This window comes from Anoplolepis gracilipes, chromosome 3 (assembly GCF_047496725.1).
Source record: "Anoplolepis gracilipes chromosome 3, ASM4749672v1, whole genome shotgun sequence".
Taxonomy (NCBI): Eukaryota; Metazoa; Arthropoda; class Insecta; order Hymenoptera; family Formicidae; genus Anoplolepis; species Anoplolepis gracilipes.
In genome coordinates, this window is record NC_132972.1 from 3970672 (window position 1) to 3993106 (window position 22435).

Here is a 22435-nt window from a genome sequence, read left to right on the forward strand (position 1 = left end):
ACACAAGTCGCCCGCGCGGCTGATTAAGCACCGTTCACACCACTTGTGTGCTTGATCGTTTCTTGATGCGAAGGGGAGATGTGAAATTCATATTTATCTCTCCTTTATTGATCTCGCAGCCTCTATCGACCCTATCCTCATTTCTAAAATAAAGATCGCTCTATTTCATGGCACTGTGTTTTAATATTTTTCAATTTCGTAACTTTATTTTTTTTTAGTTTTTTATTGTTAGACTAGTACTTGTGCATTACAAGAAAAAATGTATTTAATTAAAATCATTTGATAGAGTAGAAATGTGTATAGTAAAAACGTACAAACGAATACAAATATATAATACATTTATATAGTATATTTATAAACTTGAATGTTTTATAAATATTTGCGGGAATAAAATAATTGAGAGTCAAAAAAACAAGAATGTATTGATTCGCCAGCCTTATATTCAGATTTTTTATGATAAAACTGCGTATTTTTTTACACCCGCATTCAGATTCTAGACTTTCTTTTTTTCTATTTTAATCAGGGAATCTATTTTTACTTTCTATGTTAAAGAAACGTTTGAAAATTTTGTGTAACTTTTAATTATCTTATATTTTTAACTTATAAAATTTTTTTATAACTGTAAATGTTATTATTCAAATTAATTATTATGGTACTCGAGGCACAAAAATTATTATACTTTGTTAATGACACTTGCAAAATTATCTATATCAAATTATTGCATAAATTATTACACTTGAAAAGCGTAAGAACTTTTTTAAGCACAAAAGAATAACTTATGAATAACAGTAGCAACAAGCTAGTAGGTGATTTGCTGGACGATATTAATTAAACATGGAACTTGCTTATAAGTACAGCTACGTATTTCTTGCAGTTAGACTATCGCTAGCTGAAGGCGCGTAGGAGTAACTACAAGAAGTTCCCTACGGCACGCTAGAATAAACAACTTTCGAATGGAGATAGACAATGTTGCAGAATATTAATGTCGCTCGGATTAGTTGAACGAAGTTTGCGCGCTGAAAACAAACAGAAGGTTTCGCGCGGAGTATATCTGCTTTGATGACGAACTTCTCTTCCTTCCATCTTTATCATATCCTTGCTTCTTTATTATAATAAATAACTTTTCCGTAATATAAATATTCTGATACTGTTATATTATAGCATTATATTATAAGCATTACAAAAAAAAATGCGATTAAAAAATTTGTTTTACCTATACACACATATCTGGTATGTTATTACTTATAAGTAACAGCAGTATCATAAACGTAAAAAGTTATAGAGAAATTTCTGCATGTTTAAAGTCTGAAAACAAGTATATAAATTCTGATTATATGATTCATAATTTACGTAAACTTTCGCTTATAAAATTCCTCGATTAATACCATTAATGTCAACTCTTAATTAACAGATGTTCGCGTTTGTTTCTAAACGTAAATTACTTCTACTTCAATGAGTTTGTTAGTAGATATATCGCGTTCAACTTTCGTCCAAGTAAATTCGGAAACTGTTTCAATCTAGAACTTGGAATGTTGAAGCGGAGACAACTTGCGCTAACAGTAATGCGTAAACGTTACATCTCACGATCGTAAAACTGTTTTTATTGGAAAATAGCACGGCGTCACATTGTACGAACATCGATTAAACGTCCTAGCATTAGTGTAAAGACATATTATTACGGATAATAAATCACACGAAACGAATACCGTACGAAAAACGTACTTGTAACGTATGCTGTGAATTTTATTTTAGGTATTACACGAATTAAATAATTTTTTAAAAAATAACGTAAATGTAATTTATTCATAACTTTAAATGTTAATATTCTCTATAAGAGTAAATTGCTTTTTTTCATAGATCAAAAGCTTTATTATAAATTAAAAATAAAAATATATTTTACAGTCTGCTAAACTGTTGTTTAAAAGAGTTTCATTTAAAACTAGCCCTAAAAAAATTGTTATCCAAAATTACACCTCGTGTTAAAATTAATTATTTCTTTCTCTGATACATGAGAGGTACCGGTTTTTAAAGATAAGTGTCTGCAGACATTGGAGGGAACAAGAAAGAAGAGAATAAATGAAAATTTTAAAAATTAAAAAAAAAAGCCAAAAGGACAGAAATAAAAATAAATGTTGCGTCATACAAGATGCAAATATTGTTGCAACAACGCGAGCGTCAACGAGACACGCATATTTCTCAGAACGAAGACACGGACGAGGCGGCGCATAAAAATTCACACGATTGATGCGCATCATCGCCCTTATTAAAACGACCCGCGGCAGTTAGGTCGGGTACATACTGTCGTAAAACCGCTTAGACGTCCGATCTTTCTGACCGTACGACCGACTGAAGCGACAGCGTAATTGTTCGCCGTCTGTCCCCGCGGTAAGGCGCGCGATTTGTTATTATCGTCGGCTTCGCATTATTAAAATGACCCCCGTTGCACCCCGTTGCTATCGTCTCTGATAGACCTAGTCTCGTCTAACGCTAGACCGAGGAGAGCGGATAAATGCGCTCGTAAAAGCTCGTAAGCCGATCTCTCGGGGATATGTTATGTCGGCGAGCGGAATCAACACATATACACGCTCTTTAATTATTCCATTACGATACAATGTATGATGCGCGACGCGCTACGGTACATTGTATATCTGGAGATAAAACAAAAACGTCTCTCGATAAACGATACATGCATCGCCGCACAACTGGCGATCCAATTGTACGTTATTGTCGACTAAAGCGGGGTTAATGGCGAACTATGCGTTCGCCATAATCGTCCGTATTCGCACACACGTACTTTCACGTCGCGAACCGATCTCCTTGCAATAACCGCTAACTATTCTCTTTTATATGCGCGTGAGATGAATCTTGACTTTGAGAGGAAGTGCATCGGTAGAAACGCGAAAGGTAAAAACGGAAATTTTTGCGAAATACAATTTTGTGTACTTGTATATTTGTCAGAGCGAAGAATCAACAGAGTTTTTAACTGACTGAATTTAAGACGCAATATTCTTGGCATATTTATATTACATATATGAAACTCGCATGCTTCTGATGCGTTTACGAGATAAACTACAAGATAAAATATAGAAAAATTAAATTTTCTAAATTGACAGTTTATCTGTGAAGAAGAAATGAGTTGTATTTAAGATCTGTTTAAGAGATTTAAGATATTTAAATAATAATAAGAAACATTATTAAAAATGAATAACTTTTTAATTCTTGATACATGTGTTTATACACGAAAGATAAAATTAGATTTCTCTCTTAAATGTATCAATGAAAAAAAATAATAAGGACGAAAAAATAATAATTTTATTTATAAAAAATATAATATATACGATCAATGAAGATTTATAATTATATAATTTTGATAAAAATAAATGTAAAGATATAATTTTTACACGTGACATTTGAAATATAATTTTTATCGAAAATATAAATTATAAATATAAATAATATAAATTCAATGCTGATTTTAATATCTCTTCAAAGATAAGATTATTTATAAATAAGTAATGTGACTAATAAGTCACCACTAATAAGTGGTACGAGTAATTTTCACTTGGTAGTAAACGCTGATATTAATTCTTCTCATTTTCTGCTTTCAGGAATTATGACCCTTCCGAGCAGCCCGTGTGAGATAGACAACATGAGCTTGTTTCAAGATCTCAAGTTGAAAAGGAGAAAGGTCGACTCCCGATGTAGTAGCGACGGTAAGAATATCTCGGCGACATATATCGTAGTACGCAAAAGAATCGAATACACATAGAATTAACATATAGCGTGTTTATTAGGAAAAGTGTCGGATGTGTGTGTGTGTAAAAAGTTTTTCCCCATAGAATGCCTCGTTTGTTTAGCGATTCGCTTCATACATTTGCAATATATATATATATTATGTATTACACATATCAATATGTGTATAACAATATATTATTAATATTTTATTTAAAGTTGCTCTACCGTGTATTCGTCCCCTTAAAAGTGTCTCGATAGCAACTGCTCAAATAAAAGAAACGCAAAATACACAAAGACGTAGGAGATAAATATATAGAAATCGAGATTGTCTAGAGACGAGATATACATAATGCCTAGAATCTAGATTCGATTCTAATGGCTGACGTAATCGCGCCACGAAGAATCGTATATCACTGTCGAGCAAATTATGATGCACTGGCCGATCTTTTCATATTGAGATTACTCGGAACAAGTTGTAAAACTGACCGATGTTCAAACGATTATTTACCCGGTAATGGAGAAGTGACGTTTAATGCACACATAACAATGATGATTTTTATAACCCACAACGAATGAGAAATCGCTCTAACTATAACCTATGCAATTAATCTTCTCCACTTTAAAAAGCATGATTTCACTATTATTATATAAATACATATGCGAATACAAATAAAAAAAGACTGTTAATTTTTAGTAATATCTATTTATAAGCGATTATTCTATTCTTTTTTACATTTCAGTATATTTTTAGTTTTTATCTAAATCAGATTTATTTAAATTATTGTATAATTATATTTAAATAGTTAATTTTATTTTCGAAAAAGAACGCGATAAACTGATATATTTTTTCTAAGAAAAATTTACCTTATATTCAATCCATATAAGATCGATTAATTCATTATAACTTTTATAAAATAATTTTTCAACAGTATGTATTTTATTTATTAGCTAAGATTTACTGTATTTATTCGTATATCCGATCTTTTATATTCCTCGCATTATCGCAGTATGTTCCGCGCATTAATATTACGCGATTACGTCATAGTCGAAATTGACATTTCACTATATGGAGTCCAAAACTAACTTGCGCACGTGGAATCGATATTACATTCATACACCACACATATAACGTATATCATATCAGAATAAAATATCCTGAAAATGATATTTTCGCGTGATGCAAAAGCACTGTCGTAAAAATAATTCTAATAATAATTACATCGTAAATAATTCCAAATAATCACTTTAAAGTTTGACTCATTTAAAATTATCGTTAGATTAAAGAATTTTTTTATTTTTAATGACTTTTTGAATACAATTCTATTTTTTTTTAAAGTAAAAAGATGTCTTACCTTTATTTATAGCAAAAAGGATATAGACTGTATATTTCTTTCCTGACACTTGCATACAAAATAAATCGTGACGTATTTGCATCGCGGTGCCTCCTACCAATACATAATTTCCCTCGGACGGTAGTGTATCTCCAATGGCTCAACCCTTCGGTCGCACATCCATCTCGGCCACCATTCACCATTCATTTCATTCAGTCTCCCGATTTCCCGTATTGCGCGCGCGCTTATCCCGCGTGTTATTCGTTCGTTCGTTCTCTTTCTCTCTCTCTCTCTCTATATATATATATATATATATATTTTTCCTTCCTACTCTTTCATTCGATTACAACAATACGTTACGTTGCGATGCAGCAGGCAGTATTACATGCTCGTCCTCTTATTGTGTCTTCATGGTAGCTTTCGCGAATGATCGACGGGAAATGGAAACGGGAGGGTAGTCGACGCGAGGGCAGAGGTTGAGACGTGGGTGGTGCGACGACGGAATCGTAGCTAGCTAGCTCAGGGAAGTTAAGTATAAAGTGAGACAGAGAGAGAGAGAGAGAGAGAGAGAGAGACACAGAGAGGAGAGGGAGACCAGAAGGGAGAAGGGGGCTCGGGATGGTTGCTGCCGGCGGTGCAGGGTTGAATATCAACCCACGCGGTCGTCCCGGACATGCACCGGTGTTAGTTCGGTTTCGCCTGAACTCGCGAAACCACGCGGCCGTGCGTCGCGCGCTTGGCGTGTGCTCGCGGAAAACGCGCGAAAAAGCAGACGCTTCCTTCTCGGGGACCGACACGCGGGTGAACAAACGGAAAAAGGCTGAAACTGAGAGAAGGAGGAGGAGGAAAGTGACAGGCACCGCGACCGAGTCGCCGACCACGCCGGTGGTGAATCGCGTCGGACGAAAGATCGACGAACATCGTCGCTGATGTTGACGTCTTCGCATCTGTGGTAAAAATCGCGCGCACGTCACGTTGCCGACGTGTTGCCGCGGCCACTGCACACCGGGCTGCATCGATTTTTCGACGCGCTCACACAAATACAACCGATACCAATGACCCTCGACCTACGGCCGGTTTAAAGGTCAGAGAGTGGCGTTGGCCGCGAATCGAGAGAGAGAGTCCGCGCTGACGATCTATAAGTGTTGTCGAACCGAGGCGACAGGTACACTGGAGAAAATGCGCGTAGAAAGAGGAAAAGAGGCTGGACCGCTTTTTCAATGTGGATTTTCGACGATGACGTGAATCGAGAGAAATGTGCACCGCGTCAACAACACGCATCTCGGAACGTGTGCTCCGGCATGATCCGATTCCGTGACCCGCGATTTCGCGAAATCATTGATCTTTCGTGGCCGCCGCCGCCGCCACCGCTGCCACACGTGCACGTCATATACAGTTCAACGAATATACGACGCAATTATCCAAGCGACGCCGACGCCACCAGCAGTAGATATTGAAAGATGATCATTTTAACGGGAATGCATTTCTCTATCGCTATTCACGCGATCGATATACTCGATCGATATTCTTTAAAATTCATTCATGTGGCCGACTGGAATAATCTATATTTTCACATGATTATGATTGCATAACTCTATAACCGCTCGTGATAGAAATATACTTCTTGTAATGGAATAACAATGAAACTAACACGAGAATATAATTTAACATCTTTTCGCAATGGATGAAACAAACTGACATAATTTTACAACGAGATGATATATATAATCTGTGAAAAAGACTTGACGTAGAAAGATAATATTCAGATTTGGAGAGATGGCTGATTAAAGCAACGTTACATCACTTAATCTGTGCAATTTTTGACATCATGAACGAAAAGAAGTAAAGTTTTTATTTTAGTCTGGCAGCTTTTATCTACGTTTTAAAATCAAATTTCATATTTTCTATGGAAAAAACTGGTATTTTATTAAAATTATAAAAAAATATACGCGGTGATAATTGCAATGTAATTATATTTGTAAGATCATTCAATTAAGACTCTTGATAATTTTGACGTCAATTTATCGAATGTATAATTTCGATTTCAGATATTTCAAGAGTGACAATATTTTTCCAAATATTCATATTATAGTCTAAATAAACAAGAGAGAAAGACGAAGAGAAAAAAAGAAACATATCATTTAAAAATCAAATTCTATTTTTATGTGCCAACTTTAATTGAGAAGTGAAAAGTGATAGAAGAAAATCATTTTACACGAATTTAAAATGATCTACACAAAATACTTTATTCGTGTGATAGTGTAATAAATATGAAACTGTAAATCCTTCTTTTACGAATTACATAAATGCATAAACGACAAATACAACGATTTCTACGATATTGAAGACAAGTTGTAAGAAGAATAAAATAATACAGTCAAGGGAAAAACGAAAAAAGATAATATAATGTTAAAAAATTTTCTTGTAATATCTTTATAAACATCGAATAGAATTTAGTTATATTAGTTACAGTAGAAACTTATAAAATTATTTAAGTAATGTTTCCCTTGGGAAGTAACGTTTCCATCGCCACTAATCTTGATTGGAATCGACAAGATTGGAATTCTGCAAGTATGGATCTAACAGCTTTCTACGGGATGCAGAGAAGCAACTTTCTGCCCTACTTATCAGCGTATCATCCCTACAATAACTTTTCGATATCATCATACCAAAGTTACTTTCGCTTCCAACACTACTTCAGATCGCAACTCACAGCCGATCCCTATTCCACCTTTAATTATTACAAATGTCTGGATGCGAAGAATTTGTACGCGTCACTCTTCGGTAAATATTGCATTTACTATCTCGAGTATCAAATTTACTTGTAAGCGATATCATGCTATAATAATTTATAGAATATCTCTTTGTACTTCTTTCTTGTCTGCTTCATATATAAAATAGATAATAAAAATCCTGATCTTTGATAAATTTAATTTTTTCTTAACAAAGATATATCGCGCGAGAAATCCTATAATTTATTATAATTTACTGAAACTTTTTAATTAGAAAGAATTTTATTTTATATATTTCTATACTCGAGTTCGAACAAAAATTCTGTTAAAATCCTTCAAATTTATTTGCTTAAATTTTTTAATAAATACATGAATTTTAATGTCTGAATTTTTTAAGGGAAAATATATTAAGAAATGTGTTATAATAAATTGCAAATCTTTTTGCAAGCTTTAACATTATATATTTTTATATTGAAAATAAACATAAAATATTTTTAAAGATTTAAAATAAACAATTTCTGTTGAAGAATTAATTAATTAATTGTGACACTCTGTTCTCTACTTGCGGATAGTCCTTTATCGCTTATAAGAATCTATCAGTATCTCAATTTTCATTCGAAGAAGATTGACTTTCCAAGTCAGTTAAGAAACCCAAGAATCTAAAAAAAGTAAATGAATGGAAAAGTGGTGGCACGTGTTATGTAACTCTATAATTGCATTATTACATTACTAGGAACAATTTCTCGAACATTTTGAAAAGTTTAGCTATCGATACAAAGGATTAATAACCTGATCACATCTCACGATAGATAATCTTTGTTATTTTTAGCCATCATTGTACATTAGAATCACTAGTACGTCACTCATGCTTCATCTGAAAGCATTGATATTGCAGCCGATCGTCAATATAAACAGATACCATAGAGCATCATCAGTATGTAATTGCTTTACGAAACGTCAATGCGAAAATATAATTGCTCTACGAAAATGATGAACATTAGATTTTTTTAATGATTCACAAAGATACAAATCCGGCTCATCGATTTGATAACTATGCGAGATAATTCGCGGTATCGGAACATTACGAGTTCACAAATGAATAATTCGCTCGACTAATGTCCACGACGATAGACTATTAATAGCTCGAAAAATGCTATATCTACATATTTGCAATCATAGCTCGGCCTTGTCTATTACATTCTTTCCTTGACCTACACGAGTAACCATAAGTCTATATCCTTTTCGCGACAAGCAAAAAAACAATTCAAATAACTATAGTTTGTATCCTTCTAATGTATAATTTTTTTCTCGATTTAAAAAGGCAAAAATATATTTTATTTTAATACATCGAAATATTTTGCATTTCCCTTCTTTTAAAGATTTTTTTACCGAAATAAATCAAATTTAAATTTATGAAGCTTTTTGAGAGAATATACGCATACATACGAGATAATTATATTTTAAATATACATTTTTTTCTAGAAAACTTGTAATATGAGTTACATAATAATCACAAAATTACTGCTCTCATACAGAATAAAATTTTATATTCTTGTCTATACTTACAGTCACACATGGAATATTTTTTATTAAATTAATTTCATACTGCGTGCCCTCGATACAAGATTACCCCATGTTGCACGTGCTATCTCTATTTACCTTTCACATCGTACGGGGTATGATGCAATGTTAAGAACGCGTCGAAAGCATAAAGCTTTAATAGTTTTCGTTCGACCCTCTCTTTTAATGCAATTACAATCTATCAACGTAATTTTCCCATTATGAAAGATACAATGCTTTTCACAATGAAGCTTGTTCTGAATAAAAATCTTTCGAGAGATGTGCAGATATGAAATTTTAATTTTTTGGAATTATCTTCTATACTAATATGCATAGTTTTTCACTATCATTTTTTAAAAGATTATACATAACATATATATACATAAATATAGTGTTTGATATTTTTTAATATTTATAAAGTAGAAAATCTTTTTTTTTCACAATATAAGATTTGAAAATTGCTTACCTATGTATTTTCGCAGTAGATTAATACTGTCAAAAATAATAAAAATAACAATATAAATATAAATTGATAAAGAATAAAATAAATACTTATTATTTTTTAATTTCTCACATTCCTTTTATATATCTGAAAAATTATATTTGAAAAATGACATTATCTCATAATCAGACACCAAACTTTTGTAATCCTACACATATATCTTTTGTTATAATCCTATATATTAAATTCATGCCATATAGTCTTATCAGATATTATTCATGTATCTATCCAATCAACAATTGACATTTTTAACTTTCCTCTTTAAAAAATTACGAGTAAAATAATTAAATCGTAAATAAATGGTAACAAAAAAATGAACGAGCATTTAAATTTATTGAAATTGCGGCGCGATTGTTCGGAGAAGAGCTCGATATACCTTTGAAATAGTGTCAAACTTGACGAAGTTTAGAGAAATTCACGAAGACGAGAGATCGACTGTGTTTTGAAAAATACTAATATCCTTTCACTTTCCTTTAAATAATTCATATAATAATACATCTAGTGATAGATCAATGTATCAGTAAATATTTTGTTAAATCAATCTGCAAAATCATATTAAGCAATTTGCAAATATAAAAAAAAATTATAATATATATAAGATCACAAATATTAAAAATTGTAGAATACTTTAAACGTGCATTACATTTCTTTTTAAATTTTGAATATACATATATTTAATTTTTATAATATTTATATATTTTAATATAAGTTATTAAAAATATTTACATTTATAGATGCAATCCCTCTCTCTCTCTCTCTCTTTCTCTCTCTGTATTTTCTTTTTAATATTCAAAGTTTAAATATTCGGAACGATTGTTTCCCAAATGAGGTCGATCGTGCACTCTCCGAATACTTTATTATATCATTAGAAGATAAAATGCTAGAGTAAAGTGGCCAACGTGTTTATCGCACGAATAAAACTTTCGTGAAAAGAAGACAATTATGGGAGTGGCAAACTCGAGGAGAATACGTTGGATTCATCGTGTTTCGCGTGCATCGGAATCTATTATGAAAGGCGATATTTTTATAGGAGAAATCTATCGTATTTCGTGCATACAAGATGCCATATTATTGATATGACTCGAGGTTGCATAACGAGCAGTTGCTTATCGAGATTAGTATAATCAAACATAATACGTTCTAAGTTCATCGTTGCTGTCTGTATATGTATATATTTTTAATGGTAGTTCTATTGCAGCTTTCTATTAAATTACTTTGTAAAAAATTAACGATTTTAATTATGTAATTACTTTCATTTTCACTTTTATTTATAGACTCCAAACAGTATTATACATATATTAAATTGCGTATTAAATTGCTTTATAAAATAGCATATATTTCTTTTTAGCTACTCTTTTCTGTACTTATTGAATTTTTTTTTTACTTTCCGTCTGTTTTTCTTCAAATTTTTAATGTATATTTATCCTATTTTATATAGAAAATATGGAAAAAGACAAACTTTTTGTCACTAGTTTTTAATTTTCTGAATAGCTTAAAAAATGGTACTGGTTTATAATAGTACAATGCCGCATTTAAAATATCAATTCTAAAATTGGAATGGAATACAAACTAAAAAAATGTTTTTAAAGTCTTAATTTGAATTTGCAAACATTTACAAGAAAAATATTGGTATCACGCAATTTCATGTAAAAACACAAATTGCCTACAAAAACAATGCAATTTAATTTTCTGATTTCATCACTTTAGTATATTCTTTTTAGTATATTTTTTTTATATTCGTATTGAACAGAATCAGCGCAAATAAAACAATCACACATTCCATCCTCGAGTGTATCCAAGAGTAAAGAAAAAAAAAAAAGTTCCACCACGTTGCAGGCTGTCTGCACAGTCCGAGTATAAATGTAAAACCAACGCCTTATTTCTCAGACTCCCCGGTATCCCTCGGATCAGCAGGCTCGCCGCAGGGGAACCAGCCGGCGGACGCACCTTCACCCATAAACTTTCCTGCTCCAGGGGAGAGCATGGCCGACACCTCGACCCTGTCGCCGGAGGCAAACATGCCGGGCTCGCCGGGCTGCCCCGTGGTCAGAGTGACGAGCGAGTACCTGCTGGGCAGTCCGAGTCCAGGGACACCGCGAGACTCTCTCCGTGGTGCCAGTGGAGGCGTCAGCGGCGTCGGTGATGGCGGAAATGGAAGAGGAAGTGGACAGGAGGGTCGCGACGCGACGTGCTCGGATCGCGCGTCGCCCGATTCGGTCTTCCCGGATGCCGGTCCAATGGTGAGCTTCAGGGTCGCCGATGAACAGCAGCAGCAGCAGCAGCAGCAGCAGCAGCAGCAGCAGCAGCAGCAGCAGCAGCAGCATCACCAGCAATCTCAACAGCAGCACCAGCAACAACGGTCCGCCACACCCGCGCCGACCAGATCGTCGTCTTACTCGCCGGTCCAGGCGGTCTCGTCGACTCCCATTGCCCAAGAAGCTTCCTCGAGGAGCGACAGCCCGGACAAGGGCGACCTGTCGTCCGTCCAGACCAAGGAAGAATCCGACAACTCGGTCTTTGACGGTGGCGGAGGTGGTAGCGGCGGAGGCGGTCGCTCGGAAGCTTCCAGTCAGCCAAGTCACCGGAATAGCCCGTCGTCTCAATTCAATCCGAACCAGAGTGTCAGTCCCGGCACAATCGGGTCCGTTGGGCCACACGGACCTGCACAACAGCAGCAATCGCCACAGACTCCGCCGACGCCGCCGAGGCCGCGCGCGCCCTCGGTACCGCCGCACCTGCTGGCGGCTCATCATCAATTTTGGTCGCAAAACACTACCGGCGTACAGGGATTCGCCACGCAGAGGCTACTCAACGGTGTTATTAGCAGTGCTGTGAGCTACGGTGGACAGAACGTCACTTCCGTTTCTACTAACTCCGGCGGTACCAGCACCAGCTGCGTCACCACCGGTGCCACTACTACAGCGACTTCGTGTAAGTGTTGTAACTATTTGTATATTTGATTAAGACGTCTCAAAATTATGAATTTCTTTCTGGATCGGTTATTCAAATCCCGATTGACATAAACAATGATAAACAATTGAAAATTGTTACGTCATAGTATCATTTATAAAAAGCATAGGGGAAAATAATAAATATTAAAATAATGAATAATTGAATACAAAGATAATATTGAAATTTTAAAATTCGAGTAGAGAACATTAGTCAATATTTACGGAAAATATATACATATAATAACAAGATATATTTTAGTTTTTTCAAGTTAATTTTAAAAATAATTTCGATAAATTTTCTGCAAAAAAAAATATTTGTCACATAATAAAATTGATTGTAAATAATGGAGCCGAGTAGTTAAATATTATTTCCAATGTGATATAAACACTTAGAAAAAGCATACAAAAAATAATTTTAAAATTCTGGTCAAAACATTAGTCAACATTTGTAGAAAATATATATTATATAATAATAAAAGATAATTTATAATCTTTCAAGAGTGTACCGATTTTAAAAGTAATTTCTATTTTTTTATAAAAAAAGATTTAAATAATTTCACTTAATGGAATCCATCATAAATAACAAAGCCGAGTTAAATACTATTTGCATTATAATATACATTTAAATACTAAAATCTAAAAAATGCATATGATTGATTTGTTCATGATTAATTTTAGGTGAAGGTATGAAACCACCGGCGCAGAGAGCAGTGCCGGCACCACCGCGACCCCCGCCTACGGTTTTAATGGGTGAGATCGGCGGCGTCCGTACGATGATATGGTCGGCGCCGCCGTTGGACCCGGTACCACCACCGGCGGCATCCTGGACGGCCACGGCGGCGGCGGTCGCCTCGTGCTCCTCGTCGGAGGAGTCGGCCGCTCAGCTGCTGCTGAATCTCGGCCAGGAGTCGAGAGGTAAACCACCCTCTTCCTCCTCCACCGCGGTTTCGTACTCGTCCGCCGCCGCCGGGCCACCCCTCAACATGGAGAGGCTATGGGCCGGCGATTTGACGCAATTGCCGGCCGCGCAACAGATGCAGGCGTTAAATCTCACGGCTTCCGGTTCCGCCGCGCAGCCGTGGGTGAGCAACGGCGGTACGATTGTAAAATCTGAAGCAGCCTCGCAGTCTATATCGTTTGCGCCGCCGGCGCCACCCTTACCACCCCAAGAACACGAAGAAGACGAGACGCCCATGATATGCATGATCTGCGAGGACAAAGCGACCGGCCTGCACTACGGCATCATCACGTGCGAAGGGTGAGTATCGCTATGTGCGCATGCTTGTGAGATTTAATACAATATTATTAATTCTTTTTACATAGGTCAACGCTTGATAAAAATATTCGCATATACATCTTGAATTATTATTTAATTTCGACTTTTTTCAATTAATTTTTTTGATAAAATTTTTTATTTTTATTAACCTTCCCTTTCTTATTCACGTGAAGTTATTATAATCCTACTATATGTTTTTTTATTACAATCGTTAAATTTGAAATCAACAAGTTGATACAAATTTAGATTTATACACAAAAGTATTAAATATCTAATTTTATTTCATCTATTTTATATTGGAAAAAAGCATTACACATATTGGCAACTTTGATATCTTGATTTTACGTATTGAATATGTGTTGAATACATGATGAATGTATTGAATATATATATTGAATACTAAATGATTCGAATTTATTATAATCTTACAATTAATAAAAAATTAAAATAAAATTAAGAACAAAATTAATCTCACATTCCTTTAAAAGTATAATCAAGTTTAAGGATCAATAATATTTAATACATTTTATCAAATATATTAAATTTTCCAAATTAGCTATTTTTTCTGAAATATGTTTTTATCACATACAATAAAAATTTGCGCAAAATATTTTACAATTATTTACATAAACTGAACAAACGGAATATTTCTTAAATTCGCAAATTAATAGAAACCTATATGAGTTCGTAAAACAGTAATAATAAATTTATGGCAAACACTTTTTATTTGCATTAAATTCACCCTATGTAGCGATAGATGCACGCATGCATTCAAATTATACTAATAATATGGGTTAATTGAAATTGAAATTTGTATTTATTCGATGACCGGCCTTTTGAGTGAGACTCGACTGATTTGCTTTAATTAGGTTTAATTATATTGAAACTATCTATGGTGTAATGCATAATCGAAATCGTGTAGTTAGTTTTCGTAAACACGCGTTGTAACTTGCTACGTCCTTCTACCTTTACCAATATTCGGGCAAATGTATCTAACTGCACTTTGCAGATAAGAAATGTCAAGTTTTGAGTAAACTTATCTCAGAGATATCTGATACTATCGGTACTATCATCTGATACTATCATTTGTACAGAAAGTTCGTACATGAGAGACATGCCAGTTTATGTTTGCGTGTGATGTATCGTTATTATTTATCTTCTTACTTTAATTTGATCTTTAATTTCCTACCTTAAATCATTTTGAAAGAGAACACACGTCAAAAAGCAATATTTATAACGAGATTTATATATTTGATAAATGAATCATTTCATTTTTATTGTATTTCAAAGCTAAAAAAAACTCTTCGTAAAATAAAGTAAAGCAAAATATTTTCAGAAATATGTAAATTCACATTTAATTTTTTGAACGTACTTTCAATAATTTTTAACAAATTAAAGAAATATTCTAAGTGTCTAATACCTTAATAATAACAAAATGTCTTATTAATAAAAAAAATTTTTAGAAAATTCTTCAGAATTAAAAAGATGTATTTTATATTTCTTCATATTTGATATATCGATATTATTTTATTATTTTAGAAATATTAATATGTGATTAAGAACATTTCTGTAGATTTAAAAATATACTAAGTTTTAAATTTTTATATGTTTAGTTTGGATTTTTATCAATAATAATTATTTGCATCTATTTGTATTTTCATTTTAAAAACATGTTTTGTTAAAATATTTGTTTCTATATGCAAATATTTTACGATATACGGTAATGATATTAAATATTAACTGATAATCCCATAAAACTCGCTTCCTTCTCATAGCGCATATTAACACAAGACGGAAAAGATACTTGTTGCATTTATTCCGAATATACTCCAAAGATTTCTCTTTCTCTCTCTCTTTCTCTCTTGAACAACACTTTTGATTAGTCCATGAAATTACTACAGGGTATCGTTACTCTCTCGCCCGTCCTTGTCTAACTTTGTTGTCTCGAGCGTGCAAATGGATTAGACGAGAAAAGTCTGCGTCAAGTTTTTCCTTTGCAACCACAATACTCGTAACTTAGCGTGAATGAATCCTTGATTCAACCTCGCAATTTTCGTTGCGCTTGAAAGTGTTTTTTAGTATAAATAATCCTATTCTTAATACGATCTAGTGTACTTAAAAAAGCAGGAAAATCATAAAAATTAACTTTTGATGGAATTTAAAAAGACTTTTACTAACGGAAAGTACGAGGCAAATCAATTTTTTGTTTGACAGATTTTTTAAACATCGATCAAATTTTTTAAGCAATTAATTTTTTTTTTATTCTTAAAAAAATTTAAAGTTTGTATAACTTTCTTGTGTAAAGTATAGTTCACTATATTTTTACTGACATAAAAAGATCATTTAATAATTGCGTTTTTAATCAAATTTTATAATTAGTTAAATGATTAAATATTTACGCAAATGCATTTTGTAATTTATTTATCGGTTATATTAATTGATTAATTATTTAATAAATTATGTACAAGATAACATGTGTATCAATTTTAATTCTGTTAAAAAATATGCTTATTTATATATTTAAATATATGCATAATATATATATATATATATATATATATATATATATATATAAAATAAAATATATATCGTATCCCATTGTTTGGAAAATACAATCTAAAGTTTAAATCAAGAAATATGAATTATGTTTTATCAATAACTTGTATGTATATTAATGCAATATAATCGGTATAAGAAAAAAAGATAATAAATTTATTGAATACACAATAATAATACGGATAAAAAAATTTAATATTTGTGAATTAAAAATAAGATTCTATTTTTTTTATTTTTTGTTGGATTTTAAAGATATATCGAATAGCATACATTCCGTAGAAGCTATGATAAATTCTTATTATCTTTCATGTAACAACTTTGAAAAAGAATATTACTTATTCTCATCTAGATTTTTAACTATTTTTCACAGAGAAAATAATTTTTAAAGAATTTTTATATATTATTTATATTAGAGCTGGGAGAGAGAGAGGAAGAGTAAGGCGAGAGAAAGAAAATTTGAGGAGTCTAAGGAAGAATATTTTTATCACTTTATATATTAGTCAAATTTCATATTATGCTCTAAAAAATAAAAAATAATTGAGACACTCAACAAGTGTTACCTGTGAATGATAGGCATCTCAACAGACTCTTCAACAGCAGTCATCTATCTCAATTAATCCATCACAACAAGCCTTCGGTGCTCCTCGATGCTTCCACCCAGGTAGCAAAAATAGTTATTTTGACGTCAAAAAGACGTCAAAAGTAGCTGGGCAGATACTTGTCTCGATAGCTATCGATGATTCTTGGATACACCAACACTTATACTGTTTTATATATAATATTATGTTCGATTACATTCGAGAATAACGCTAAACACATAATACGTCATGTTGAAAAAAATATCCCGACTGATGCAAAACGGTATTGTCGACACTTCGAGTATCAATAAACACGTGTAGTCACGATCGAATCGAATCACAACACCGTAATATATACACGTATATATTCGTAAAACACCTTCGAAAGACGCGACAATTTTTATGAGACATGGTCAATATCGATTATAGATCACACGCGGTCACTAGCGCTATCTAGTAGAATAATTGAAAACGACGATAAATAAATTCAGTACTTTTGGCGCGCACAGTACTTCTGAACTGCCGTGAAGATTTCGAGAAGATGCCGTCGTCCATCATGGCGGACGCACTTGCGTTACACAAATATATTATAGAAAAATAGGATCGATTAATTTGTCTCGATAATCCCTTCGACGATCCCGATTATGCTCCTTGATAATCCGGATAACACTCGCGATGCTCGTCGAACGATGCAAGATATATATATATATGCGATCTAGATCCTCCCGGACGATGGTGGACGTCGGTCCGATCGAAACGCGAGTGACGGCCGCGAATATCGTCGCGAACGCGGCGATCGTCGGTCAAATTGACATACAAACGATCGCTCGTCGTTTGATCACGACACTCTCGATACTCTTTGTACGCGGAATGCGCTCGGGACGAGCAAAAAGACGCAGGAGCAGGAACCGGTAGCAAATCAACTATCCACCGGAGACGCGCGACGCGAACTGAGACCGCTACTTGAGAAATTTGGTCATGTGACCTTCGCGGTTTACGCGTTTACGCGGGAAAACTCCTATAGGCGCATATTTGATGTTGCTTTCGAATAAAAATTTGATCACTCTGACAGCAGTTAAACTCAACTTGCCAACGAAACGTTTAATCGAAATTGGATTTTTTAAAATCTTCTATAATATAAATAATATGTTAATGATATAAATAATGTGCACTCTGACAGCGGTAAATTCAATCTGTCATGAACATATATTCGACCAAAAATTTAACAATATAAATAATATAAAGTACAATGCTATTTTGGTTTTCAAGCATAAGAAGTCTTGATTAATTAGTTTGCTCTGATTAAACAATGAAATGTTTACTCGAAGTATTCTTGATTAATTTAATAATCCGAGTATTCTTAGTAACTCAAGAGTTTATGGCATCATTAATCGCTTTTGCGATCAAATTTGCTTCACTCGAAAACTTATTAAGGTACCTTTGCATAGTGTGATTTACTTATATTCATCAGTGTCAAAAGACGTCACGTAAATAAATTAAATATTTTTATTTTTAATCATATGACGTTTTCTGTCGATAAAATTAACGTCGAACATCAATATGAAGAAACAGGTTAATTTAACAGAGAATTCGAATTAGTGTACAGTGAATTATCACAGTATTTTGTACATTCTATACTTGATATTAAAAATTATTTTAAAAAACTGAAGGAGGATGCACTTAATGCGCGGGTTTATTGACTTTTGATTATATGAATTTATCAAGTTGTGTGTGCTTATGCGTCTTGTTTGGATTTATTTTTTTTATTTGCTGCTAAAAGAATTATATTTAAGTTTAGCGAAGATTGTAATTCAATAAGAATTATGTATCTTTTTTTACCTTTATTTATGGTCATATAAGTAGACTTTTACCTCGTCAATAATCCATAAAAAGAAAAAGCATTTAATATACTTAATCCGCATTAATTCATTTAATCGAATTTATTATTAATGAGAATAAAGCTATATATGATAAATCTATGAATAAATCTCTATGAAAAAGTATTTGATTAAAAGTAATTGAAAAGTTGAATTACTCGATTTTTTATGTTCCATATTCGTTTTTGGCAGATTTCAAAACACGTAGAAAACTTTTAATTTCAATGAGAAAATCGATATATATTTGAGTACAGTTTTTAAAATGTTTTCTTCAGTTTTTTTACTTGACACTATCTTGTATTTTTGATAAATAAAAAATATTTCTTTTTTATATAATTTCTTTTATCTTTAGTCTATTATTATATTTAATTTTTAAGTTTCTTTCTGTCACACATCATATGCGGACATATTTTAAAAAGAACTAAAAATCTTTGTTAATTGAACGAAAACATATTAAACATTATCAATATTTTAATACATATTGTTATTTTTATAGATGGAATATAAATTTTATTGTAACAAGAAAAAATTACAAATTTTATAAGTTATATCTGTTCTATATTGAGTGATTTATTTTTATATTATTTTACAAAAAAGATGTTCTTCAACTTTTAGATTAATAGATTAATTGATTGAATATTACAAATATACATAGATGGAATATAAAAATGTACATAGATAAAATTAAAGAGTTTAATTAATTTATTTTATAGGTGCAAAGGCTTTTTCAAGAGAACGGTACAAAATAGGCGAGTTTACACGTGTGTGGCGGAAGGCGGTTGCGAAATCACGAAAGCGCAGAGGAACAGATGTCAATACTGCCGATTTAAAAAGTGCATCGAACAGGGTATGGTTCTGCAAGCAGTTCGAGAAGACCGGATGCCTGGAGGAAGGAATTCTGGTGCAGTGTATAATCTTTACAAGGTATGCACTGCTTGTAGGTTTAACAACAAAGACGCTACTGTACAAACTACTTAATTTTAAAAATTTCTATTTTGTATGTCTTATAACAATGTTTAAATTTATAAATCTTTTTTAAATAAAAAATTATTTATTAGTTTAAATAATAAAAATCTTATTCATATATTTTTTCTATTTTTATTATTATTACTTTTTTTTTTTTTTTGATAATTTTTCAAGTATTTTTTATGAAAAGTGATTATAGAAAGATTTCTTTATAATTTATAATATTCTCTCTCTCTCTCTCACTCTCTTAATTAAAAATTATTTTGCATTTTGACATTTCTATTAAAAAAAAATGATGCTCAAATATATCTGTGTAAATTATTGGAAATTATTCATTAAAATAGTCAAGAAATTTTCGAAGTTTGTTTCCGTATGATAAGGAATTTTCCTAAAAGGCATGTAAATTGCTAAATAATCGTCGAAAATTGATGTGAATCGTGGTCGTTAAAAAGGATTACTTGTTGGTCACAGGTGAAATACAAAAAGCACAAGAAAAGCAACAAAGGGAGTGGCGGCATGAGTGGTAGCGGTAATGTCGGTGGTGTAAACGGCTCAGGATCCCTAGGTACTAAGAGTGCCATGGGTACGACGATGCTGGATAAGCACATGGCTGCGGCAGCAGCCGCACATCACAGCCAACAACAGCAACAGCAGCATGCTCAGCTAGCCGGTAGTTTTCTTCATCATCACAAAATCTCGTCGGATCCACTTAGTTCGCCGCCCACCCCGAGTCACCCGAGTCACCCCGCGCACTCGGGCCACCTCGTCAACGGGACGATCCTGAAGACGGCACTCACCAATCCTTCCGAAGTGAGTACTCCTCGGCTTTATCATTTTCAAGTTAACAGATTTTAAAATTCATTAAAGTGAAATTGTATTGTTAATAGATAGATTATTTTCGATGACCCTCAATTATCAATGATGATGATGAATCAGAAGAAAAATTAATTAATAAATTAATGATAATGAATAAAAAGAAAATTTCTTTTAATATATAACGTCTGTTGGAAAATTTTAGAAGTGCTTGAAGTGCTTTAAAAAAATGAGAAATCCATTTGGTTTTAAATATATAATAAAGTTTTTATTATTAAATAGGTTTTTTTTAAAATCTCATTCCGTGAAAAGTTGTTCATTCTGAACTGCATATATATTCGTCGGTGTCGACAATTTAACAAAGAAAAAGTGAGATTAATCAAAGAATCTGGCATTAGAATTAGAGTCATAAATGTTCTCTCACGATTTTATGTAGAATTTCTAAACATTTCCCATGGTATATCTAACAATAAGTAAAAATTCATTCAACGCACTCATTCCGAATGATTTATCGCTGACGATCACCGAGGCTGAACCGTGCGAATTCGCCTTCAGCGGGAGAGAAAGATTCGCCAAAGCGGATCGCACGATTCGTCTTAGCTACTTCCGCGTGTCTGGCGAAACAGAGTCGCGTGTCTCGCGAAACAGAGAACTAGTTTCATTGCGACATGGTGTGCATAGCGTGTCATAACTTTTACCCATTTCCCCTAATTATTTGAGCATTACGCAAGACATATTAGACGTCAACGACGTAATGCAGATTAATCGCGAGATGTCTATTACTTATTATCAGATGTGCGTGAAATACACGCGAAAACTTTCTAAAACAACTATCCTGAAAATCCGTCATTAATTCGTGCGAGACACGAGGAGTTTTTACGTTGTTTTTTCTCGTTTTTGATTGATATATATATATCAACATTCGCGTGGCTTTGATCGCGCTTGTTTATCGTCGCAATTTACGTGATTTATACGACATGGTTCTAGTTAGAAATCGAGCATGGGTCAACAAAAGTTGACTCCTCGGCCGTCAACGGGGGAATCCACTGCTTTGAGATGAGAATGTCCCGCAGGCGTCTTCGCTTTCACTTTCGAAGCAGCTGCGATGCAAGATCGCTTGAAAATCTTCATCGCGATGATAATCTTTTGTTCCACTTTTAAACTAATAATGTTTTAAATTTTTTTTATACATATTCTAATTTATTTCTTTTTTATTGGCTTAATAATTATTTCATAATTTCTCAATATTCAGCAGTAAAAAATTTATCTTATTTTAACTGTTTTAATTAATCCTTAAATCCTGTATTAAGATAAAGCCCATAATTAAAATTAAGAATAATTCTTTTACTTCTTTTACTTGATGGCTATATTTTTCTTTATCTATTTGCAAAATTGATTAGATGAATGTTTCCAGAGATATTCTGTTTTTATCGATTCAACTTATATGATTGAAACGTGCGTTCGACTGATACTTGCAATCCGCATTCGGTATCGATATCCTTAGAATGGGAAAATACAGATCGAACCATTTCGATGAAGTCAGAATTGCATCATCGAT

General features: G+C 33.0%; 1 protein-coding gene across 6 annotated transcripts in view; it reads left to right on the forward strand.

The window, feature by feature from the left end:
* Hr4 (nuclear hormone receptor 4) overlaps positions 1 to 22435 on the forward strand; it is a 170821-nt gene that overhangs the window by 141109 nt on the left and 7277 nt on the right. For 5 of the 6 annotated variants that reach the window (XM_072887933.1, XM_072887936.1, XM_072887934.1 and 2 more), the window contains 5 exons: positions 3609 to 3713; positions 11748 to 12791; positions 13490 to 14069; positions 19812 to 20022; positions 20536 to 20874. In XM_072887933.1, the coding sequence (XP_072744034.1) occupies positions 3614 to 3713; positions 11748 to 12791; positions 13490 to 14069; positions 19812 to 20022; positions 20536 to 20874 (2274 nt within the window). In that variant the 5' untranslated portion in view covers positions 3609 to 3613. The remainder of the gene's footprint in view (positions 1 to 3608; positions 3714 to 11747; positions 12792 to 13489; positions 14070 to 19811; positions 20023 to 20535; positions 20875 to 22435) is intronic. The other variant, XM_072887937.1, reaches the window with a different exon arrangement.